Source organism: Stigmatopora argus, chromosome 16, assembly GCF_051989625.1.
Source record: "Stigmatopora argus isolate UIUO_Sarg chromosome 16, RoL_Sarg_1.0, whole genome shotgun sequence".
Lineage (NCBI taxonomy): Eukaryota > Metazoa > Chordata > Actinopteri > Syngnathiformes > Syngnathidae > Stigmatopora > Stigmatopora argus.
This window is the reverse complement of record NC_135402.1, coordinates 11403661-11428836: the sequence shown is the minus strand read 5'-3', so window position 1 is coordinate 11428836 and position 25176 is coordinate 11403661. Positions and strand designations below refer to the sequence as shown.

Below are 25176 nucleotides of genomic sequence, written 5' to 3'. Positions count from 1 at the left end.
ACAAGAGACTGAAAAGAAACATTGCAAATCAGGCTATTTATTATTCAAGTGTACTTACATTGCAGTTGCTACGTGCTAACTCAACTACAGTCAACCAATTCATGGAAATGTAAGCATTTCAATATCTCAAAGAAAGATCAACATTGCGTTGGATTTGTCTCTTAGAACACTAATCTTTGCCCCAGTTATTGCAAAATAAGGTTTAAATTTAGTGTAACGTAAGATTAAAACTTATTTTTAAGTGTGCGTGTATAGCAGTGGTGGAAGTCAGGGCCTGCAAGGCCTTCTCTGCTGGCCTAAAAATATCTGATATCACAGACTGATATTAATTATATTTTGGAAATGAATACAAAATAAGGGCGGCCCGGTGGAGTGAGTGGTTAGCGTGTCGGCCTCACTGCTCTGAGGTCCTGGGTTCAAATCCAGGTCATGTCCACCTGTGTGGAGTTTGCATGTTCTCCCTGCGCTTGTGTGGGTTTGCTCCGGGGACTCCGGTTTCCTCCCACATTCCAAAAACATACATGCTAGGCTAACTAAATTCCTCCTAGGTATGGGTGTGAGTGTGCATGGTTGTCCGTCTCCTTGTGCCCTGCGATCGGCTAGCCGCCGATTCAGGGTGTCCCCTGCCTCTGGCCCGGAGGCAGCTGGGATTGGCTCCAGCACCCCCATGACCCTAATGAGGAAAAAGCGGGTTAGAAAATGAGATGAGATGACACATCATAACCATCATAACTAGATAAGTATTTGTTACTTTGTGAGTAGGTGGTGAATTAGAAAAATATGTTTTTCAATTCTAATATCTTATTAGTGTTTTTTCAGAGGCTGGGAACAGATATTCTTCGGATTTAGTCATTTTCTACGGGAAAAATTTATTTGAGATACGAGTAAATTGACATACGAGTTGGGTCCCGGAACGCATCAAGCTCGTATTACTGTTGTAATATCACACCCATGGCCAAACTATTAAAAAACCACTACATACAGTCTGGAATTATTACAGTAAGGTCGAACAGGTTAATGGTAGGTTAAATCATTTATGAACAATAATTATAGTCCATTCTTTATTTAAACATTTACCTACCTCAAGCTCCACCCTCTTGGCCTCTGGCTCTCCTATCAATGGGTTGCGGAGAGTTTGAAGGAATAGTGCTGCCTTCCTCTTCCTTTCCGCCTGTAGCTGTTTCTCTTTGGACTCCTTGGATGCTTGTGCCAGCTTTTCACGAGCTGCAGCTGCTAAACGATCTTCCAGTTTCTGTTTGGCTGAGATGAAAGAGATGGGTACATTTACACAATAGCTTTTTTCTGTTTGTGCTATAAAATGCATTTCTGGTCAAGGCTGGGGAGAGCAGAAAGGGTTTTTGATGCAACCTTGCCAGACCAACAAAGATTGTTCGATACTTCGATACCTCAGTAACAGCCAGGACAAAAATGCACCAAAAAGAGATTCATTTTTCACACCCAAACAATTGTTTTAGTTCAATCTTTTCATCTTAATGATAAGAAACACCTTATTGTGGTGGAAAACAATTTGAAGCATTTGAGATGTCAAACAAAACCAAGAAATACGGATGAGGGAAGAGGCGAGGTGAAATCTGCATAACAATGAGGGTGGAATAAATTCACAGCCTTAGGAGTTGAGAAAAGTGCCACAAACCAGTGGACAAGTGTGAAAAAACTCTCTCACTGAAAAATGAGAAGACTGCAAGAGGAGGGAAAAAGTGTGGGGAAAAACAACCTTAAATTATAAAACGTTAATCCCAATTCCAAGATATTAAACACATTTAATATATTAATTATTAATATATTATTATATTATATGTTGTACCTAAAAATACATGTATTTACAAAACATTATAAAGATGCTATAGTGGTGTGAAAACATTAAAAAGTATGAAATCTTTAAGAAATATTTGTTGTCTAACGAATTGTGAAGTACCGTAGAGTCAAAACAACTTTAAGTGCTTGTGCCTGTTTTTCAGTCCACAGATAAAACCTAGGACGGCCCGGTGAGGGAGTGGTTAGCACATCAGCTTCAGGGTTTTGAAATTGAGGGTTCGATCCTTGGTCCAACCTTCCTGTGTGGTGTTTGCTTGTTCACCTTGAGCTTCCGTGGTTTTTCTTCGGGGACTTTGGTTTCCTCCTACATCCCAAAAACGTGCATGCTAGGCTGGTTGAAGACTCTAAAGTGCCTCTAGGTATGAGTGTGAGCATGAATGGTTATCTGTCTCCTTGTACACTGCACTTGGCTGGCCACCAATTCGGGGTGTCCCCCGCCTGGTGCCTTAAGTCAGCTGGGATTGGCTTCAGCACCCCTCGCGATCCTTGTAAGGATAAGCGGTACAGAAAACGAATTAATGAATGATAAAGCCCATCAGCTGTCTGCCACGGATTCTCCTGCTATCTGATAAAGTTAGGCCTGCTGACCGATGGCCATTATGCCATAGCGTAAAAGACATTCATTCAGCTATTCATTATGGCTTTTTCAAAGCTCTTTGCCTGCTGGTGAGTCATCCCAGGAAAGAGACCATTAGACTGAGACTACTCGGTTGAACCTTAAGTGGACCTGTCAGCTCCCTTGATGCTGCAAAGCACTTGTCTGAACAATCTATGTGTTTGTCTTTCCAGTCTCTATTTAGCATCCGTCTTTATGATCTGGGACAAGTCATTACGCTAAACCTTGTTAACCAATAAATTCTAAAAACAGCCATTTTAAATATGTTCACATTAAGAGACATCATTTTCTTTTGGCCATCTTTCTGTTACTGGAAATAACAGTAATACCTTGAGATACGATCTTAATGCGTTCTGGGACCGAGCTCGTATATCAATTTACTCGTATCCCAAATCAATTTTTTCCCCTAGAAAATACCTGAATACAAATTCATACGTTCCCACTCCCAGAAAAAAACACAAAAAAACAGTATATTTCAATGGAAAAACATCTCTTTTGGTTCTAATTAACCACCTACTCACAAAGTAACAAACACCTATCTAGTGGTTATGATCTTCGATGCTAAAATGTGACATTATTCAGTAAAGACAGATGCGCCTTACCGCGGCATGCAAAGGAGAGAGAGAGAAAGGACAGGACAGACTTGACGGACGGCAACGCGCTCATGACATAACATAAACTTTAAATTTAACTTAAATGAACTTGGATTACGATTCAGACTTAAATATAAATTTTAATCTTAAATTACACTAAACTTACACCTTGTGCGATAACCAAGGCAAAGGTGTTAATGTATTCCACCGCAGATTTCAAGTTGGTACTTGCTGCTTCTCCATGCCTCACATCCAAGTGTATCTCAGTTTGTTTTTTAAAATGATCAAACCAGCCACGACTTGCTTTGAAGGGTTCCGCTGGTGTAGAAGACTTTTTCCAATGCTTGCTTTTACCTCAAGTCCATGTAGATTCTGCTGGCTTTTTCGCAGATTATCGACTCGGTCACGCTATGTACCGCTAACTGTTTATCTTTTATCCATATTAAAAGAAGGCTCTCCATCTCGTTATGAATGTCACTGCACAGCTTGGAATAACGGTTAGTCCTTTGGAAAGCTTGATACCTTTTATAGCATCCTCCTGCTTGTGGATGGTACATATTACTGAGGTACTCCTCTCGTATTGACGAGCCAGCTCAGTCACGCATACACCATTCTCACGTTTTTCTATTATTTTGTGCTTAATATCGATTGTATTCATACGCTTTTTCTTCCGACTGCCATTCATTTCACTAGCTTGATTTAGACCCATTTTTTCCACTTAATTCTGCACTGATTAACGCAAGAAAACATGTAAAAATGCAAACTACACGTCCAATAGTCGGAGATATCTTTACGCCACTTAGATGTGGTGAGAAAGACAGAGCGATGCTGTTCTTATAATCAGCCTATCGCATACTCGGCCATTTGACGGCCCCATCGGGAGCCGCTCCGTATGCTCGTATCTCAAATTTGTGTCATATCTCAAGGCAAAAATTTGCTCGGAATTTTTCATATATCTCAAATTTCTCATATGTGAGGGTATTACTGTAATTCTATTTAAAACTCAGCAGGAGAAATTTTAGTACCAAGAGAGTAAAGTTCCAAGTTAAACTGTGATACGGAATATGAAATTGGCATGCTTATGCTACGTAGTTTACAATCCCTTTGTGGATTCTTGCATTTCTAAATGAGTTATTGATTTGCCAGAGTGGTTATGTTTACAAATGTACAGTAGTTCTCCTCAGCTTCCATTTCTCACTATTTTTGAACCGACATTAAACTGACATGTAACAAATGTTAAATGCATGAGGTAGTGCTGCAACACACAAAATGACCAGAAACCACACTATTATTATACCTATCGAATGAAGATATTTAACTAATAACTGTGCAAAAATGAATGAATATCTATATTTTAAATGGTTCTTTAGGTACCTTGTTTAGCTTCCATTTGTTGTAAACTGAGACTTGGTCTTTTCTCCTCTAGTACACTGACTGACGGAGGTTCTTTTTCAACCAGGTCAGCGCCATCACCTCCCACTGCTTGCAATCTATCACCTTCCAGCACCTGTGAAAAAAATGGTGAGGATAAATATTTTTAATCATATGCCATGAAGGATTAGATTCCAAGGCAGAACAAAACCTTGTCTTCGTCTGAGTCGTCATCCAGCCTGACTCGGTTTTTCTCCAGTGGCAGCAATTCATTTTCTTTTGGTTTGATGGCAAAACAAATTGGTGCAAAAGAAGCTGTGACAACAAAGAACCAGCGGGAAAAATATTGAAATCATTCCCCAAAACATCCAAGGCAGTGTTAGCCAAAATAATAGCATACAGAACTAATTAGATGAGGTTACAGGCTGGAAACATTTGAGCAGTATGTACAATTTTTAATTTTGAAAGGAAACATTAGCGTATTGTTTGTTTTTTTTTTTTTTTTACCCGTCTCGCTTCGAAATGGTTTGGTGGTTGGCCAGTCCTGTAATGCAGTGTTCTCCAACTGTTTTTAGCTGCGGCAAAATTTTTGCATTACAAAAATCTTAAAGCACACCACCATCCTGAAATCTTTTAATTTAAAACTCTGTCAACTATATTTACAATATAAAGCCATTTACATCAAAGTTTTATCAGCAGGAATAAAGTAAACACAAAAAGAAGTATTTTAATATCCAATTTTTATTACAGACCTTAATTTGCCAATGTCTGCAGAGCCCAAACAACTTCCGGCTCACAAGATGTAAAAATAATAATGTACAGATTTTATTATCATAATTTTAATGATTTTTCCTCCCAAGATTACTTCAATCTTTTAATGTTATGGGAAAAGGAGTTTTTGTTACACAGACTACATTCCCAAAAGATGATGCCTGTGAAACCAAATAACTTCCAGTTCACGTTAGATTAAAAATAAGCAATCTATATACAATTTTTTATATATAGATTATATTAAGGTATTAATACCTTACAGTCTTTTCATATGCATATAACTGCAATATTTATTTAATACACGTGTACTTGTATTTTTGTATAGGCGTAATAATAAGAGTGATCCTACATCGCGATTTTCGTTTATCGCGGCCATGTCTGGTCTACATTATCCGCGATATTCGAGGGATTACTGTACTGTAGTTACATAAAAAAACTATTGGGCACAATTAACTGATAATGCATGCTAAATAAGGGTTGAGAAATACCTTTATTCATTTTGGAATCCCCACCGGACTCCTCCAAATGGAGTGTTCCACCTTCTGCCATCTAAATAAGGGAGAAAAAAGTTACAATCAAAAAAGGTTTGAAGATGAAGGCCACAACACAAGGGAAACTACATGGAAGAAGAAACTGCGAATGAAAAAGACTGTTCTCGTACCTCACTTTCGGTTAATGACTCTGGCCAAGTGCAGGAGATTTCAATTGGGATCAAAACTACGTGTTGCCTTTTTAGGGTTATTTTAGAAACAATTGGACTATGGGTTGTGGAAGAGTTAGGTCTAATTAATCCAATTGAGTAAGGTACCCCTGAGATGACAGTGTGACATTAAAATTGTAATGTTTTTGTTAAATAACAGTGACACGAGTGCGGCTGGCCAAAGCATATGGTTACAGTTTTGTCAAGGCCCAGAGCTCACAGAACATCAAAAACAACGATATGCTTTTCCTCTAAACTTTTTGATGCTGTAGGAAAAAATAAAATATAAAATAAAGATTTGTACTGCTTGGAAGAAATTGGTCTTGTGAATGCGTTGCATGGGTTGCAAGATGCACAAAAGCATGACTCAGCACTCCCTCACATGTTTACAATCCAAAATAATTGCCTATAGCAGCATTTGAGAAATTGTGGTGTGTGTGGTCATACATGAGGGTACAGTGGTACCTCGTGGTACGACATGCTCATGGTACGACATGCTCGTGGTACGACGAAAAATTCAATCGAATAATTCGCTCGCGATATGATTAAAATTTCGAGATGCGACCAAGCCAGATGGCCATGACATGAGAGGCTGTTTATCATTGTAGCGCACTGTCTTTTTTTGCCGCATCTCTTTCGTGTAAAACTACTATATCTACGAGGACTGAACGATTTATTCAGACGAGTTTCGACCAGGAAACGCACAACGCGCTGGCAAAAAGAGGGCTTTCTGGGTAATGAAGTATACACGTGCACACAACACCCATAGGCAATGGCACCCTTTCTCAGAATAAAACTTCATTACCCACAATCAGTACGTGGGTAAGCTCAGCTATTGCATTTCCTGTTATTCTTTCTAAGGAAAGAAGCTCCCGCGATCGTTCTTTAAAGACTATTTCGCGTTGGCAAGTGGCCGTGCGTTATCCTCTTGTGAGGACATGTGTGCATCATTTTCGGAATATTTTGAAGGCAATACAACAGCAAACAGTCCATCGATAGCGAACGTGAGGGTGGAGGTGTGGCAAACCGCTAACCCTGAAAACGAAGGTAACAAAAGAATGAGACAAAACTAGAATTCAGTTTTGTGTAAAGTTACATTAAACGTATGTTTGAGTGTGTCTGTATATATTTATCCAAGTTAATTTAAATTTGTTTGGTCGTTTACATGTGCCGATGAAAAATGTGAATCAGGGGGCAGCTTATACGTGAGAAATTGTAAAATTCAACAATTTTAAGGCAATTTTAAGTGTGCGGTTTATGTGTCGTGGCTTATATGCGAGTAAATATGGTACAATTTTTTCTCTTTTTTTTCTTCAGTGCTGAGTCCTAGTAGTAAGCGGAAGACAGGGGAGTGGGTTCAGCTTGCGAGTTTCAGCGTGGATTTTCACATTTTTATGAACTAAAAAATAAATGTCAATAATAGCAGAAAAAATTGTGAAGTGAATTTGTGATAATCGAGGGAAGACTGTAGATACTGTATATTCTTTCCTCGCTTTCATTATGCATCCTATGGCTAGTTCGAGTTATAAACCCAAAAATACGGTACCACATTAGTTGTTTCATAACTATTGGGTATGTGTAATGGCTCGTTTACAGACATTTTTTTAAACAGGCATTTAAGTATTGAATGATTTGATTGTTTCATTTCACTTTAAATGAATGGGAAGACACAACTGTATGCCTACAAAGTCAATTCTTCATGGGTTCCACCTAAATGCCAAGAAATAATCTCAAAGTTAAGAGTGTTGTGATTGTTGTTTGTTTGTCACTGCAGATACAGGGAACGTATTGTTGCAGTTTAGAGACATTAAGGGAGGAATGGAACTTAGCCACTTGTCGTAATAGAAGAACACAGAACTGCCACCCTTTTGCAATGTAGACAAACAGATGGACAAATATCGTGGTTGCATTGTTTTCTCAAAATTTTAACTGTTGGGCATTTGTAGAGGATGTCATGGTTGTGCCATTCTATTATTTTCTGGGTGTCATTTCCATTAATTTAGCAATACTGTGCATATTTTCTTAAAGTGCATCAAAGCCTTTTCCCAATATGACTGAGAACATTTTCATTTTAATATCTTCCCCAACAATATAATTAATTACTTCAGCAAGAAATGAAAGCAAAGAAGAATTTCTATGAAACAAAAATATACACGAAGACTATGTGAGGGAAGAATGTTGAGTGGTCACAGCTGAATGGAAAAATCTGAAAGGGACTTGTAAATTACCACAAAACATTATAATACCTCTGACAAGCCTTTCCCTTCTTTCTGCATGAAGTAATTCTTTTTATACTCATAATAAGTGTTGTACTGATGCCAAGACTGCAGAAAGTCAAACCTGCAGTGAACAGAGTGAAGAACACACATTGTATGAGAATCACAGTTTTGAAAAATTAGCCAATGGCAGTCGAGGTGCATTCTCAAAAGGGACAAGCAATTAAAGCAATGGTTACTTGTGGTAAATATACTCACCGTGGATCATTTTTGGCACGGACACTGGCTTCGAATTTGAGCCCGTTCCTGACGACATACTCTGCCAGCTTGTCAATGACAGCCTGGATGTCCAGTGGTGGGGGGATTATTGCAGGTGCGCCTGCCGCCGTGACAACTGGTGCTTCAGCTTTGAAATTGCTTTCAGTAGAAATAAAATATTTTTGACAAATTTAACCCATTTGTTACCTCTGAACCTTTTTAGGTCGCATCCTTAAATCACTGTACCAATACCAAATTTATTACATCACACAAATATTTTTTATGTTCTTAATGCAATTTATCATGCTCTACCTGATTCCTGCAATGGAGACAGGCGGAACAGAAGCAGTGATACGAGAAGGGTCACCACCTGGTGCCATTGCAATGTTTCCAGACACTGGGGATATTACCAATTGAGGAAATGCCCCAGAAACAGTCGTGGAAGTGATCCCAGCTGAGGGCACACTGCTATAGTAGGAGCTGGCGTCTACTCCTGGGGGTGGTGGGGCTACACAGTATGTTCCGTCAGGAAGCATGTAATAGCCGTAGTACACAGCAGATGCATTTGCTGCAAACAAAGGAAGAGGATATCCAAGTGTGCTACACTGACTGGAGGAATATGTACCGGTTTCAACCTGTCAACATTCCAAAAATAAGAAATCCATCTGTTCTGTGACTAATTGAACGAAACAAAACTACACAATGCAATGTTTACTTTTCAACACAGGCATGTAAGTACCAGAAAACAAAATGTTTGTGATAGTGAATAAAAATATTTAAGAACACATGCACTCTTAAGGTTAGAAACAGATATTTAAGCCCTGATGCATGGAAACAACAGAGAATAGTACGAGCTACAATGAATAAATATCATTACACATGCATACTTTTTTCAGTCAAGTCTTGTTAGATTGAATTGAAAGAAACAGGAATGAATCTTGAATGCAGTGGAACTTCAATGCTAGACTCTCATTCAACCTCCATTTTTTTCGGAATTTAAAAAAAAAATCCTCTCCAAAGGAAATAATGGAATATAGTGTTCCCTCGAATTTTGTGGATAATGTAGACCAGACATAACCGCGATAATCGAAAAACCACGAAGTAGGATCACCTATATTATTACTATCATATAACGTTCTACCGTCTACAAAAATACAAGTCCAATTATCTGGTGCACAAGTCCAATCATCAAGTACACAAGTCCAATTATCAAGAAGTGTATTTATTAAATATTACAGAAATTGGGATATGAAGACTGTAATGTATTTATATCTAGATATAATCTAGATATATAAATAATTGTAAATACTGTATCTTCCGCACTATATGGCACACCTAAAAGCCTATTTTTTTTTCAAAAGATGACTATGCGCCTTATAATCCAGTGCGCCTTATATATCGACCAATATTAAAATTGTTATCACGATAAAATTAATTAAAGAAATCAGTCGATATCAGGCGATAGGGTACATCATCAAAAGAACTTCAGCAGCTAGCTAGGCGTCAACAGAGCATTCAAAGCTAGACTGCTAACTATATATTTGGATTGGATAACTTTATTCTTACCGTATTCGGGAAATTTCATCGTCACAGTTGCAGAGGGTAAGAATACAGACAGAAAAAGCATCATAGAAAAATAAATAGGTAATAAATAAGTTAATAAATAAATATATAAATTATATAAGGATCAATATTAATCCGCAACAGGTCTCACAACTAGGGTAAGCAGCCAGAGACTCCATTTTGCCCTGTGCACGGTGCATACTGGGGTATATAGTTCTTTTGTCGGTATGATGGCGAACACTGAATTTGTGTGCTCGCCGTCATTCCGAGTGGATTGACAGAAGAACTCCAGCCGCTAGATTGGCGTCAACAGAGCAATCAAAGCTAGACTGCGAACTATATATTATACATGGATCAATAGAGCCGCAACAGGTCTCGCAACTACAGCAAGCACCCGCCGAGTCCATTATCCCCCTTGGTAGACAGCGCCGCACAATATACACCACTATCTGCCTGTGGATCTTAAATGCCTGGGCTGATATATCAGTTTCAACTGTGGTTCGAGCTTTCAGGAAGGCAGGAATTGTCACTCAGCTGCCAGACAACCAAAGCGACACGGACTCGATTAATGATGACTTTGATGAGACGGAGCCTGGGTGATGGTTGCCCCTAGCTGTTCAATTTGGACACTGAAGACGAACAATTTGAGGGAATCATAGATGAGGAATGAACTGATAGTGAGTTTTACGTGTTTCTTTTGTGTTTACAGTTGAACAAGGTTGGTCATATTGTGAATATGGACGTCAACAGCTGAATGCTATAGTGCCTCATTGTGTACGTGAATGCCCGCACGGTTCAGCCGCATGAACAACATTGAGATATTATTTGAGTTATTAATGTTATTGTTATTGCTTTGAACTATTACGAGTGTTACTATATTGTAATTGCACTAACGTTAATGTACCGTACCAGTATCAGAATGTTTTTTACGTGTTTACTGAATGCAGGAAACGTTTCCCTCCACTATGTGATATAAATGTTGCACTTACATGTTACACCTTGCTGTTGTTAAAAGATAAACCATGTCACGAAAATACTAATACTTTACCTCGGAGAAAATAATAAAACACTTGTATATTCATTTTGGGAGTAAATGGAGTTGTCATAAAGCTGATGTGCAATCTATTAATAAAGTTTGACTGACCCATCTGACTGTTTTGTTGACACCTTTAGCGCAGCACCGTCTAATGGATGCATATTAATGTAACTCCAGCCTCTACTGTAGCGCCTTATAATGCGGTGCACCTTATATATGGAAAAAGTTTTAAAATGTCATTCATTGAAGGTGCGCCTTATAATGCGATGCGCATTAGTGTGTAAAATACGGTACTCAGTGAAAATAGTTAGGAGTTTGTCCAATTCCATTACCCGTTTATAATGACAATAAAGGCATAGTCCAGTAGGAGGAGAACCATGAAGGGCAGCCCACTTTCAGCGAGCGAGGTGAAGCTTTGCGTTCCGGATGAAACATTTTAAGACCCAGTGCTTTGTGAGGGCTTTCATGATCCAGGTTTTCCTTATGCTTACCCAGGAAAAAGGCTTCGTTCTGGTTTTTAAAGCATGAAGACGGTCAAACTTGTAGATTAAGGCTGGCTTTACCATGAAGCCAGCGAGCAGCATTCCCACACATGAGCCTCAGGCATTCTTTGTGAATCTTAAACCTTTGTACTTTCAGTTCATCTTTGAATAAGAATGCCCAGGAAGGCATCCTCTTCCAAAAAGGCCAGTCTCATCCAAGTTAAAACCTTGCTCTGGAAGATAACAATTCTCTTGTGAGGGAAGTCTTACTCGGCGTGCCGTTTCGCTTCCTCTAGGTCAGCTGAGGAAGAGGAAACACTTTGTAGAGCATACAGCTTACACTTTTCAAACCAGCCCTTTGCTTGCAAAAAAACATGTGTCTCACTAGCGGCACTGGTACAAGGCCAGGGTTCATCTTCATTGTCTTTGTAAGGACATCTTAAAAGATCTTGGCTTTCGTTCTAACCATGTTGGTATCCAGGGCAATCTTCTTGTCCCTACAGTTCGAGATCCAGACCAATAAGGCATTCTCCATCTTAATGATTTTATTTTACCCCTATTGGTTACCACTCACTTGGTGTCCTTGGAAAAAGAGATCGTTGCCGTTTCCCTGAATGTTTCCTTCGTCTTTCTTTATGTAACGCATGGTAGAGTCATTTATGATGCTTTACAAAAGGCAGAGTGCTTAGGAGGCATTTTCAACGGCAGATCAAAATCTAAACAATGCTGGCATAGGGTTCTCGGCTGTATTATTCAGTGCGTCATTCTTCTACGGTGAAATTTTGCTTCTTCTGCGTTTGAGTGTCACCCATTTCAGCACCGAAAAGGAAGCAGTGCCCTGACTTCCGCCATTTTTCATCTCCTGTCTTCCGCTTGCGAGTTTCAGCATGAATTTTTTTTATACTTATATAAAAATAAAAAATGCGATGTACTGAAGCCGCGAATGTTGAAGGATCACAATATTATGTCAAAGTGTGGAATCCAGAAAATAAATCATTTAAATCAGTCGTCAGCATGATCTTAGGAATTACGTGTTGTTTGGTAGGTAGCAGCAAGCATGTTGTCAGCGTAATCAGCAGTCGTGTAAGCACCTGCATTCAAATTAGTCTCCTGAGCGGAACACCTCAGCATACTGATTGGCCTCAGCCATCAATAGCAAAGCAAAGTAGAGGTGTTCATTATGAGGCTGTGATATTTTCACAGTTGCTAAGCCTTACAATTAGTGTTGGACTATGCTGCTCTAAGTCATGTTTTCAATCATTACTCACATTACACACATCCGTTTCAAACAAATTCATTCAAAAGAAAAAGCAGGAACTGCAACTTATGCAATATCTGGCTCATCACATTTTCACTGGAGGGCGGCCCGGCGGCTGGAGTGGTTAGCACGTCAGCTTCACAGCTCTGGGGTCTTGGGTTTAAATCCAGATCGGTCCACCTGTGTGGAGTTTGCATGTTCTCGCCGGGCCTGCATGGGTTTTCTCCGGGTACTCCGGTTTCGTCCCAGATTCCAGAAAAAACATACTTGGTAGGCTGGTTGGACACTAAATTGCCTCTGAGTGTGAGCGTGAATGGTTGTATGTCTCCCTGTGCCCTGCAATCAGCTGGCCACCAATACAGGATGTCCCCCGGCTCTGGCCCGAAGTCAGCTGGGATAGGCTACAGCACCCCCATTACCTTAGTGAGGATAAAGCGGTTCTGAAAATGAGTGAATGAATGAATGAACGAACTTTCATGGGAGGAAAGAAGTGTGGGCGAGGTTGATTAACAGTCAGTGTCAATGAAGGTATAGTGACACTGACACATTAGTCCCTGGACTAGTTAAATAAAATGGCAAATCCAATTTTCTTTAATTAAAAAAATGGAAAAGCAAGCCTACAATCGGTCATTAAAAATGTATGTTATTAGTGAGATGGAGACTTTTATGGTGAAGAACGGCCAGAAAGGAGTTTCATAATTTTCTGATAAATAGATATTGTAAGACAGACTATATTTTCAACACAGAGTGGTCAATAGTTTCACTCATTATGAAGTTGCAAGCAAATCCTTAGGAGTCACCAATCCAGGCTCCTGATGACTCTTATTGTGGATTCAAATCACAAAGATGGACATTAGCTCTGGCACACTTCAACACGAATCAACCTACCACAATTTCTTTCTTTCCATAAATGTCATTACTGTGATCAATCACCACTTCAAGGCTTCAACATTCACAGCTTCAGTACATCGCATTTTTTTATTAAGTATTTTAAAATAGTTCATAAAAATTTCAAAATTCCCACTGAAACTCCAAAGGGGAAGTCGGGCCTCCTCTTCTTTGGCGCTGAATTGAGTGGCACTCAGCGTTGAAGAATAAGCCATATTACATCATAGAAGAAGGATAACACGTCGAAATAATATAAGAAGGCTGAGAAGGACGACTTCTTGCCATTTCCTGGTTTCTTTAAATTACATTTTGAATCACACACATTACCTTTGGAGAAACACTACGCCGAGTCTATTCCAGCTTTGTTTGGATTTTGAATCGTCCATGAAAATGCCGCCTAATCGCCAATGAGCCCAAGAAAAAACGAGACATGATGACAGTGACCGAAAAAGTGACGTTGCGTGCATTTTACCAAGACGGAAGAAGCGAACATTCAGATAACGGCAATGATGTCCTTTTCGAAGGACAATAAGTGAGTGGTGACCACTATGAATAAAAAAAAAACAGCATTATGAGATTTGCACCGTAGATACGGCCGTGAAGCTGGCATAAAGAGGATGTCAACGGCACCAAGAACCCCCCCCCCATTTTTTTAATTTATAGATTATATATAGATATGAATACATTAGTCTTTTCATATGCCTATAACTGTAATATTTAATAAATACACTTGTTGATAATTGTACTTGTGTACTTGTATTTTTAGATAGGAAAACATGTAGTATGGTATGTAGTAATAATACGGGTGATCCTACTTTGTGTTTTTTCGATTAACGCGGGTGGCCATGTCTGGCTTACATTACACGCAATATTCACGAAATTACTGTACCATTTTACCATTGCATAACCTTCACCTTAAATTTAAAAATTAAATTATTAACCACAATTTGCATTGGATGGCCTTTATCAGATGCATGGTATATGTATAATTTAGCTCTCAATATAGCAGTTACTTGCTCAAAATATTTTAAAATGTGTAGCATTTAAAATATGTTTGGCTAAAATTTAGTTAGGGAAGTAGTTTCGTTTCAGAACACAGTGCATGTTATTACTCACAATCAGCTGTGTACTGCGTTACTGTGGTGGGCATGACAGGATCTGACACTTCCTCAGAACTAGTTTGAACTGCAACCACACCATTTTGTTGCTCCTTTGCTCTACGCACCAATTCTGCAAGGGGATGGTCCGGGTCCATCACTCGAAGTGGCTGCAAAAGGGATGTTTGGGAGTTGAAAAAAAAAAAAAAGAGTGTGTTGTCTTGGCTTCATACAAATTGACCAAAGACCAAAATATTTGTGTGACAAAAGCATTTTAAGTGGAATAATTATATAATTAACTGCTGTTGACTAATTGATTGCAATGAGTCTATAAGTGAATTATATATTTTTGGTGAATCTCTCTGTTAATTTGCAAGACTACAAGAAAGACTCCTTTAAATGGGTTCCCTAATGAGTATTTCATTTATATGTCTCATGTTATCTACCTTCATAAGCTCCTCCAGGCGCGAGCATTTTTTGGGTGCAAACAAACTGGGATGGAGGTAATTGCCATCCCCATCATCATCTGAATCATCAGAATTGGATTCTGCAACAAAAAATTGAGGAGAAGAATATTGGCATCAGGGAATAAACATGCACTGTGTGGTTTAGAGTGTGACTCACCTTCTGGCTGTTCTTGTTTGTTGGTGGAACCCACATTGTACCGACCTTCCTTCATGGCTTTCAGAATGTGTTTATAATAAGGGTTCAAGTAATGGTCAAAACGAAGAAAGTCAAACTGGGAATTACCAGACTGCTTGGCTTTCAGCACAATCTCAAACTGGGCACCTTGCTGACATACAAAGGTGGCTGTCCGCTCAATTATGTTATGAGTCTTAATGGTTGCCGGCTAAAACAAGAAAAACGCAACAACAAAAATGAAAATAATGTAAATAGGTAAACAACTTTTTTCCATTCATCCCAAAATCATTGCTTAAAAGCATCCAAGGGCGTCCCTCGCAAAAAAAGTTTCCAAACCACTGGGTTGTGAACTGGGAATAGGATGTTTACCTTCAACATGCACAAGAGACTAAAGGTGGAAATTAGCCCTCGGCTACAATCTTATATATTTACATATATATGTTCATTAACATGAATATGTTAATTAATATGTGCTGTCCTTAATTAAATAAATCAAACTCAAACAAGAACCCTATCCCCTTTCATTTTTTGCAGTTTTTTTTTTACTGTGTGCAGCCATGTCAGCACTGGAAATATAATCTTTTCTGAATTGCTTCATCTGGATGAATAAAGCATGAATAAATATTTAATAAAATCTTTTTCTTGATGTTTTAATTACTGTACATTTCAGCTGTTTATTTTGAAAAGAAAAACAATTTTACACAATGTCATGTGTGCAGTTACTCTAGTATAAATTGTAAAAGAATCAAACTAAGTGGATCAATGCTCACCAATTCTACATCAGAAGGGATCTCAAGACCTTGGGGAGCAACAAATGGTTCTTCACTCTCTTCAGGCTCTGCCTCCTCTTTTTAGTTGAAAACATGCAAGATATGATTGGTTCACAAAAATAAAGACATGTATTAGTTTATTACAAAAGTAGTAAAAGCTAGTATCATGTTTACTGGTAAGAGTGTGAGCAACAAATATGGAATGCCACGAACAGTTTTGTCGGGTTCAAGTATTAAAAGAAAATTCAATGCAAATCTTTTTTTTTTATGTCAGTGTATATCATTACCTGAGATTCTGTTGTTTCTTACAGGGCGATGAAGAATAAGTACAGTGGTACCTCGAGATACGAGCTTAATTCGTTTCGGGACTGAGCTCGTATGTCGATATTCTCGTAACTCAAACGAACGTTTCCCATTGAAATGAACTAAAAACAAATTAATTTGTTCCAACCCTCTGAAAAAACACCAAAAAAAGGATATCGAATTGGAGTTTTTTTTTATTTGTTCTAATTCGCCATCTATTAACAAAGTATCAAATAACTAGTGGTTTAATAGTATACTAAAATGTGCTTAATAGAACTAAAATTAGATGGATTTTGCAGAGGGTAGAGAGAGAGAGGGACAGAGAGGGGGGACGAGCGGGGGAGTCTTATTGCACCGGCGAATCGTAATATAACAAACAAATTTAAATGAACTTGGATTACGATGCAGACACACAAAAAAGTAAGTTTAATCTAACCTCCAATGAGTTTCAGATGCAACCTATTAATGGTAGTTTTGTTTTTCTGTTCCCTTCAAAATATTCCGAAAATTATGCACACAAATGTCCTCACAATAGGATAATGCACGACCACTTGTCAACGAGTAGTATAACTCGTATTAGCGATCGCCTCGCCATTTGCAATGACTAACGGGGAAAAAACACTGAAAAAATGCAATGCAGTGCTCGCAGAGACATTACAAAGAGGGAGTTGCGACCACAGTGATATTACACGAGGGAGTTGCGGGGAGAGAGAACGTGGCCATGATGTTCTTATGAGCGGCATCTCGCGTCCGCTGTCTGTTCGTATATCAAAATTTGTCTCGTATCTCCAGATAAATATTTGCCAGAAATGTTACTCGTATCTCGAATTTCTCGTATGTCGGGCCACTCGTATGTCGAGGTATGTTGCATTTTAACGGTTAGGAAATTATTTAAGAATGCAATTTTTTAAAATATTTATAAATGGATTCTTTACGACTAATGACTGGAAAAGATAAATAAAAATCTTAACACATTTTATACTGCATAAAATTACATTGCTTTGATTCCCTATACAGTAATCCCTCAAATATTGTGGTTAATGTATACCAGACATGGCCGCGAGAAACGAAAAACCGCGAAGTAGGATCGCGCCCAATATTACTACAATACACGCTTTTGCGCCTAGTGTTCCCTCGATTATCGCGACTTAACTTATCACAAATTCACTTCTTCGCAATTTTCTTTCTGCTATTACAAAAAAAAATCGCAACCTGAAAACAGAGGAAAAATGGCGGAGGTCAGGACAGCGCTTCCTTTCTCAGCGCCGAAGAAGGTATCTACAATAGAGGGAGAACGGCCACTCCAAATATCATTTATACAGTGCCTAGATTGCGTATTGCCATTTTCTCTTTTGTTGCGAATGACTTTTGCGTATTTTTTTGAGTCACCGTTGAAAATGCCTCCTAAATATTGACGTATCTTGCTATGCTAAATGAGTAGCACGCAATTGCGGCATAAATGAGTCTACCCTGTGGCGTTCTTTTGTACATAATTCAGCCCTTCCAGCAGTGTATGGAGTTTGACTCGGCGTTGAAAATGCCTCTTGAACGTCCTGCATCATCTAATGCATAATATATGAAACTACCGCGCATTACATCAAGAAAGAAGCGAACATTTGGTGACCACGAGGAATAAAATCATTGTTAAGATGGAGGATGCCCTAATGGGAGAGGATGATTCCTCTGGAAACCAACATGATTAGAACCAAAGCTAAGACCTTTTACAACAGCTTAGCTCCTGACGAAGACAATGACCCTTGTTCCAGTGCTGCGAGTGACCCTACTCGGCAGACCGGGAGGCAGCGAAATGTTACCTCATGGAGGACTTCCCTCACAAAATTCAAGAGGAAGTTTTCAACATTGATGAGACTGGCCTTTTTGGAGGAGGATACCTGCCCGGACATTCTTAGTATTCAAAGATGAACTCGTGCGGATCATCATCATGTGTGGGAAAGCTGCTGGCTTCATGGTAACGCCAGCCTTAATCTACAAGTTCGACCATTCTTAGGCTTATAAAACAAGAACAAAGCCTTGATGCCTGTCTTCTGGATGAGCAACCGGAAGGCCTGGATTACGAAAACCTTCACAAAGGACTAATTCTTAAACTGTTTCAGCCCAAACGCAAAGCTGTACCTCGCTGAAAGGATCCGGACTGTGCAGGTGGACTTGGACTAAAATTCCCATTACCCTGTTTTTTTTAATATCAAGCACAGAGGAATTATTTTTAAAGTAAGTACAGTATTTAAAGTATTGACATTTTTTTATATATAGATTGTGTTCAGATATTAATACACAAGCAGAACCAAAAGACAATTGTTGCGCTATTAAAAAAATCTCTTTTGGAAAAATAGTTATTTAACAAATAAAAGATTGAGTTTACACACTTAGAAAAGGTGAAGAAATTCAATCACTCGTCCATTAGGATCCGACATTCGTTTCTGGCCACCATAAAAATGTTCAACTCTACGTTGCAGGGTTTGGACAAACTGAACGAAAGAATCTTAACATACACACACACACACCCATAAATCACATCTTATAAGGATTATAGATTAATTTATTGTTATTAGCACCTATTTTGTTCAATAGCTCCCAAGCCATTTGACAGACTAACACAAATTTACATAAAATATAGGTAAGTACCTTCTGTTTAACGAAAACCTTTTAGTTTTTCAACAACTCACTCCATTTATTAGTTATTAATTTATTACTGTTATTAGTACATAATATCTTCAATAGCTCCCCAAAAATTTTATGTATTGGCACCAAATTTACAGAAAAGATAGGGTTTGGACAAACATAGCGAGAGAATCTTAACATAAACACACACACACCCATAAATCACGCTTTTTAAGGATTATAGATTACAGTCTTTTCATACACTTATAACTGTAGTACTTGATAAATACTTCATGAGAATTATGCTTGTGTACTTGTATTTTTGTATAGGCGTGAAAAAAATAAATTTAATTCTATTCAGTGTTTTTAATCTGTCGTTTAAAGAAAAGTTGTGACTACAGAGTGATTCCTAGGTATTTAAATTATTGGACTTGTTTTACCTTGGACAAAAATGTCGGGACCATTGTCGGTTGTCGTTCTTTTTTAAAAGAACATACACACAGTCTTAGATATGTTTAAATACAGTTGGGAATTTTAAAGCCAGATATACACGCGTGCCATTACATCTGTCAATTTTCGTGCGACATATTTTCTATCTTTCGCATGGACATATAGAACAGCATCATCAGCATACAATTGTTAGGTAGCAAGTCTCTCTCTCGTCCGCGTTAAGACGCTACCGTCTGTCAGTACTGAATAATGTCACATTTTAGTATTGAAGATCATAATGTAGCTGATAGGTATTTGTTACTTTGTGGATTAGAACAAATAAAAAAATGTTTATTCATTGTGATATCCTGGTTTTGGTGTTATTTTGGAGGGTGGGAACGGATTCATTTGTATTTAGTGCATTCCAATTGGAAAACTGATTTGAGATGAGTAAATTGACATACGAGCTCGGTCCCGGGGTGCAATAAGCTCGTATCGCAAGCTATTACTGTTAGTAATTGCTGAGCAGCCAACACAGGACATGTTTGACTTCTTACCTTTGCGCCTGTTAGCATCCTCTTCTTCTGTAGGTTGGGAAGGGTCATAGTAGTCCGCTGTGTACTTGAAGGCCACTGCATTGTAGGTGCCTTCATCGGCTAGTGCCTCACTCAGACGTTTATATTCCTCCTCTGCAAAAAGCATAATGTTAAGCATTACGTTATTTTATGACAGTTAATTTTACTGAACATACAGAAGTCATTTGGCCCACAATAACAAATCCACAACCATTACAACACAAATCATCATTTTGACACCCTCTTAAAATAATCGCAATGTCACTTTCAAATTTCTCATAAAACACACAAATGAAACAAAGGAGAGATATTGTTTGGTATTTATTTATCTTAAGGTTAGAACATGATCAAGGCAGGAAGTGGGAGGGCATAGCGACAGCTAGCAGTATCACGAGGGCATGATTAAGATAGTATAGTCATATTGATTGTCGAAATACAAGGGGGGTGTATTGGGTAAAAATTGCCATGAGATTTCAGCCATATCACCTGCCATTGACAATAGGAGACGTCCAATTATGTAGCTGTTTAAATCATTCTGCAATTATTTCAAAATTAGTTTTTTACTAGCACACATGATATTCATTTCAACTGGAAAGGATGGGAGTGAATGTACGTCAATGGCAGTCAATGAGCTCAGGAAAAAAAGGTTAAATGCTGTTGCCTTCTTCCTTGAAATTCATACCTTCATTAAAGAATCAATGACAAAATTCTCTCTCATCCTCTTGCATGGTCTTTAGTGGTCAGATGGGTAATATGGGAGTCAGACCGCAAATTCAAGGGCAACCCAGTCTTCAGGGATGGACCCTCTATACGAATGCTTGCGACATCAATCGTTAGGAAAAGTAATTCTATCCAATCACTGGCCAGATGACGCTATATTTCACTCAATGTGGCGCCTTATAAATTTAATTACCTAGCTGAGCCATTGTGTCTTTCTGGAGAGTGTTTTGTCATGAAATTACCCCTTTTTCATGAGAATGTCATATAAATCAGATGTTCCGACAGAGTCAAAAGTGATTCTCATAGAAATGGATCATGAGCCAAGTGATAAAACTGATCAGGGGTTTGTTACGGATGAAAAAAGGTAAAGCTAAGAAACTGTGAATTTTTACAGCACTAACATCTGCCAATGCACAACGCTACTTCCTATATCAAGAACATTTTCCCTATTCTATTTTATTAATTAATATAAATTTCAGTTGGCCAGTGTTAGAACATCTCCCTCACAATTACGAGATCAAAAGTTTAATCTACGGTGAGTTCCAACCAACCTTCCTGTGTGGAATTTGCATTTTTGATAATCTTTTTCCATGCTACGGTCGTTGTTATCTAATTTTTAAATAGGCATCCGCTAACATAGGTTTTTCAATTAACTGAAGCCCAACTGCAAAAATAAAATAAAAAACAAAACAGGCTATCGGTGCTCAGAGAGAAAATAAAAATTGTCGTACTTTACTATTAATCGCAGGCCCAGGCAAACTATGAAACAGTGCGAAATACGGTAGATAGAATACAGAATAGAATAAGTCCCTAACCAACAACCAAGTCTCAAAAGAGTTCACAGGCTAATAGTTGACAAAAATGACAACATCCATTTATCCAACTCTTCTGATCAGGCAAGAATAAAATAAAAGCCCATCTGGGGAAGAAAAAAACTTAAGGGATCACACTATTGAATTTTTTAGTTTTAGACCAATAAATAACTGTTATATATTATATATTTTTCAACTTTAAAACATAATTTCCTGCTAACCAAATGAATTATTATCAATATATGTTGATCATTGCACGGCCACACGCTCGTTTCATAACATAAACAAATTTAAATGAACTTGGATTACGATGCAGACACACTCAAAAATAAATTTAATCTAACCTTACACTAAACTTAATTCTAATTTTGTATTAAAGTTTGATACCTTTCTTCTCTCGGGTTGGTTCTATTTGCCCCACCTCCAACCTGACGTTCACTATCGATGGGATGTTTGCTTTTGTATTCCCTTCAAAATATTCCAAAAATGATGCACACAAATCTCCTCACAATAGGATAACTCACGTCCACTTGCCAACGAGAAGTAATATATACTCCTCATATTAGCGATCGCTCCGCCATTCGCGCTGAGTGACGGAAAAAAAAACTGAAAAAAATGCAACGCTCCGTCCAGTACTCATAGATATTTGTTATACACGAAAGAGATGCGGCAAAAAAGACGCTAAAATCATAAACAGCCTCTCATGTCTTGGCCACCTGGCTTTCGTCTTGGCCACCTGGCTTTCGTCTTGGCCACCTGGCTTTCGTCTTGGCCACCTGGCTTTCTCGTATCTCAAAATTTGTCTCGTATCTAGAGATAATTATTTGCTCGAAATTCTACTCATATCTCGAAATGCTCGTATGTCGGGGTGCTCGTAAGTCGAGGTACCACTGTACGGGCAAAATTTCAGGTAAATATTTATCTTGACAAGTTTTGATATACGAGCATACAGCGGAGGCCAGAGGCTGCTCATAAGAACATCATGGGCACTGTCTCTCTCCCCGCAACTCCCTCGTGTAATGTCTCCACGAGCACTGGGCGGAGCGTTGCATTTTTTCAGTGTTTTTTTCCCCGTTAGTCAGTGCGAATGGCGTATATACTACTTCTGGTTGGCAAGTCGTCGTGCGTTATCCTATTGTGAGGACATTTGTGTGCATCATTTTGGGAATATTTTGAAGGGAAGACAAAAGCAAACAACCCTTGATAGGTTGCACCTGAAAGTCAGGGTGGAGGCAGGGCAAAAAGAGCCAACCCGGGAGAAGAAAGGTATCAAAATCTAAAACAAAATTAGAATTAAGTCTAGTGTAAGGTTAGATTAAACATATTTGAGTGTGTCTGCATCGTAATCCAAGTTCATTTAAATGTGTTTATGTTATGTTACGAGCGTGTTGCCGTGACAAAATCCCCCCCCCCCCCCGTCCCTCTCTCTCTCCCCTCGGCGAAATCCGTATAATTTTAGTACTATTAAACACATTTCAGTAGTATTAAACCACTAGTTATTTGTTACTTTGTTAATAAATGGCGAATTAGAACAAATAAAAATGTTTTTACAATCCAATATCCTCTTTTTGGTGTTTTTTTCAGATGGTTGGAACAAATTAATTTGTTTTTAGTTCATTCCTATGGGAAACGTTCATTTGAGTTACGAGTAAATCGGCATACGATCTCAGTCCCGGAACGAATTAAGCTCGTATCTCGAGGTACCACTGTATCTGCCGTTGACCAACAATAGATGTCTAATTCACTATAAAACCCTGCTAGTCAAGGCTCATCTTTCAGTGCCTTTGACATGGCTGTACGTTCAATCCATTTTGACAATATGAAAGTTCAACTGCCCATTCCAGTCAAAAAAATAAGTTAACTTTTCTGGCCAAAAGTTAACTGGCCCGGCCACCATGAGATCTAGTTAGCACTGTGGCCCGCAAACTAAACTGAGTTTGACACCCCTTTACTATAGGATCATCTACATATTCATGTTGCACACCCTTACCTTGTCTCGCTTCTTCTTCTAGCAAGTCAGTGCGAAAAGCTAGATATCTTTCTTCATCGCAGAGCGCTTCAATTCTTGCCTCTTCCTCCGACAGCTGGTAGGATGTGTTCCACGACCCACTGTCATACTCTGAAAGGTCATGTAAGTGACCACGCCCATCGTATCTGTAAAATGATACTGAGCATTAGCAAGAAAGAAGTCGCCAAAACCTTTATCTACATAAAAAGCCTACTTACCCGGGCCGGGTGGGCTATAACACCCCTAGCTATTATAAAGAGATATTCTGGAGTCCCGCTTGAAGTGGCTGCACTTTTAAAGGCTATAAGTGTTCTGCCGCTAATCAATACAATAATTAAAACCAAGGACCCTAAATCCAAATAAAATCAATGAAAACAACTCCCCTTACCTTACAGGGTTCAACCTGTAACACTCATGAATACTTCTACATCTGCAAAGAGAGTTACATTCACACAAACCCGGGTACATAAATACCTATCCATAAGAACGTAAACGGGTGACATTTTCCTGGGTTCGTCCCTCTATCCCATCTCTCAGTTGTAGTTTCTTCAGGAAGACAAAGAAATGGGGCGGTGAGGTTGGCATTCAGGGATTGCCAGGACCCCTTTAACCAACCTTGCTGGGGAAAAAACTGTTTTATGTAATAAGACATACATACAAAGGCTGTACAGGTGAAACAACTTGGGCCACTGCAGGATAAGGTGGTTCAAAAGAAAGGTTAGTGTGTGTGGTGTAAGCCTTGAAGGTAAGATGTGCTCAGGGAGATATATTTTAGAGCAAAATTTAATTCGGGAAAGGACAAAAAATAAAACATTCACACTATCTACTACATCATATTCATGTGAATAATTAAAGTGAACATTTCCAGAGGAGTTCCAACCTGCCAAATGCCAAGCCCAATTGATAATAAGAAATCAGGAATTAGGGATACAAACTAAGTTTCTTTGAGTGATAGGGACAATAACATCTTCAGCATTGGGTGCTTGCAATTGCAATGTTTGAAACTAAGTATCTGGATAGGTTGCCATCAACAAACTACTCTGGAAATGTTGTTTTAGTGTTGTTGTTTTTCCACAAATACTATAGAAGGTCCGAAAACATGGATGACAAATGATGTAAAAAAAAATCCTGACGGTTTCAGGTATCCACCGGGCTTCAGCAAGCTAACTCCAACCAGTTCCATCAACTTTGAAACAGGCTAACAAACGGGATAGAGGGTTAGCATAGTGTTTCGGTTAAGTGTTCAACCGACCTATCAATCATGATGCTCTTCTCTCCCATCCATGGGATAAGATGCTTTCCATTTTCGTGGTAAAGAGCCCTTTCGTCGTCTCGGAACACTTTACAGGCGTAGCCGAACACCAAAAGGTCGGCGTATTTTTCGCTATCACTTGCATCCGTTGCCGGTTTGTTGTTTGGGTCCTTCTTTGCCGATCCGCGACGATACATCTCCGATCATATATAGTAAAATACCTGCGTTTGTATTGAAATAATAGCTACTGTTTGTGGAAAAATAGCAACGTGACTAGATGGTAATACTTGAGGCACAAAATTCTCTATGTAGTGCAGTCGGTCGCCATGTTGAAAGTGAGTAAATATACTCTTGTCATTTG

At 38.7% G+C, this 25176-nt stretch overlaps 1 protein-coding gene across 1 annotated transcript in view; it reads right to left on the bottom strand.

Annotated features, from left to right (window-relative positions):
* sfswap (splicing factor SWAP) overlaps positions 1-25170 on the bottom strand; it is a 51561-nt gene extending 26391 nt beyond the window's left edge. The window contains exons 1-14 of the mRNA XM_077622084.1: positions 24816-25170; positions 23546-23709; positions 20006-20137; positions 16098-16174; positions 15310-15535; positions 15132-15232; positions 14705-14855; positions 8674-8929; positions 8362-8520; positions 8134-8227; positions 5676-5736; positions 4628-4731; positions 4420-4552; positions 1082-1260 (exon numbers count right to left, since the gene is read on the bottom strand). Coding sequence (XP_077478210.1) covers positions 1082-1260; positions 4420-4552; positions 4628-4731; positions 5676-5736; positions 8134-8227; positions 8362-8520; positions 8674-8929; positions 14705-14855; positions 15132-15232; positions 15310-15535; positions 16098-16174; positions 20006-20137; positions 23546-23709; positions 24816-25012 — 2034 coding nt within the window. The 5' untranslated portion in view covers positions 25013-25170. The remainder of the gene's footprint in view (positions 1-1081; positions 1261-4419; positions 4553-4627; positions 4732-5675; positions 5737-8133; positions 8228-8361; positions 8521-8673; positions 8930-14704; positions 14856-15131; positions 15233-15309; positions 15536-16097; positions 16175-20005; positions 20138-23545; positions 23710-24815) is intronic.
* Positions 25171-25176: the final 6 nt, after the last annotated feature.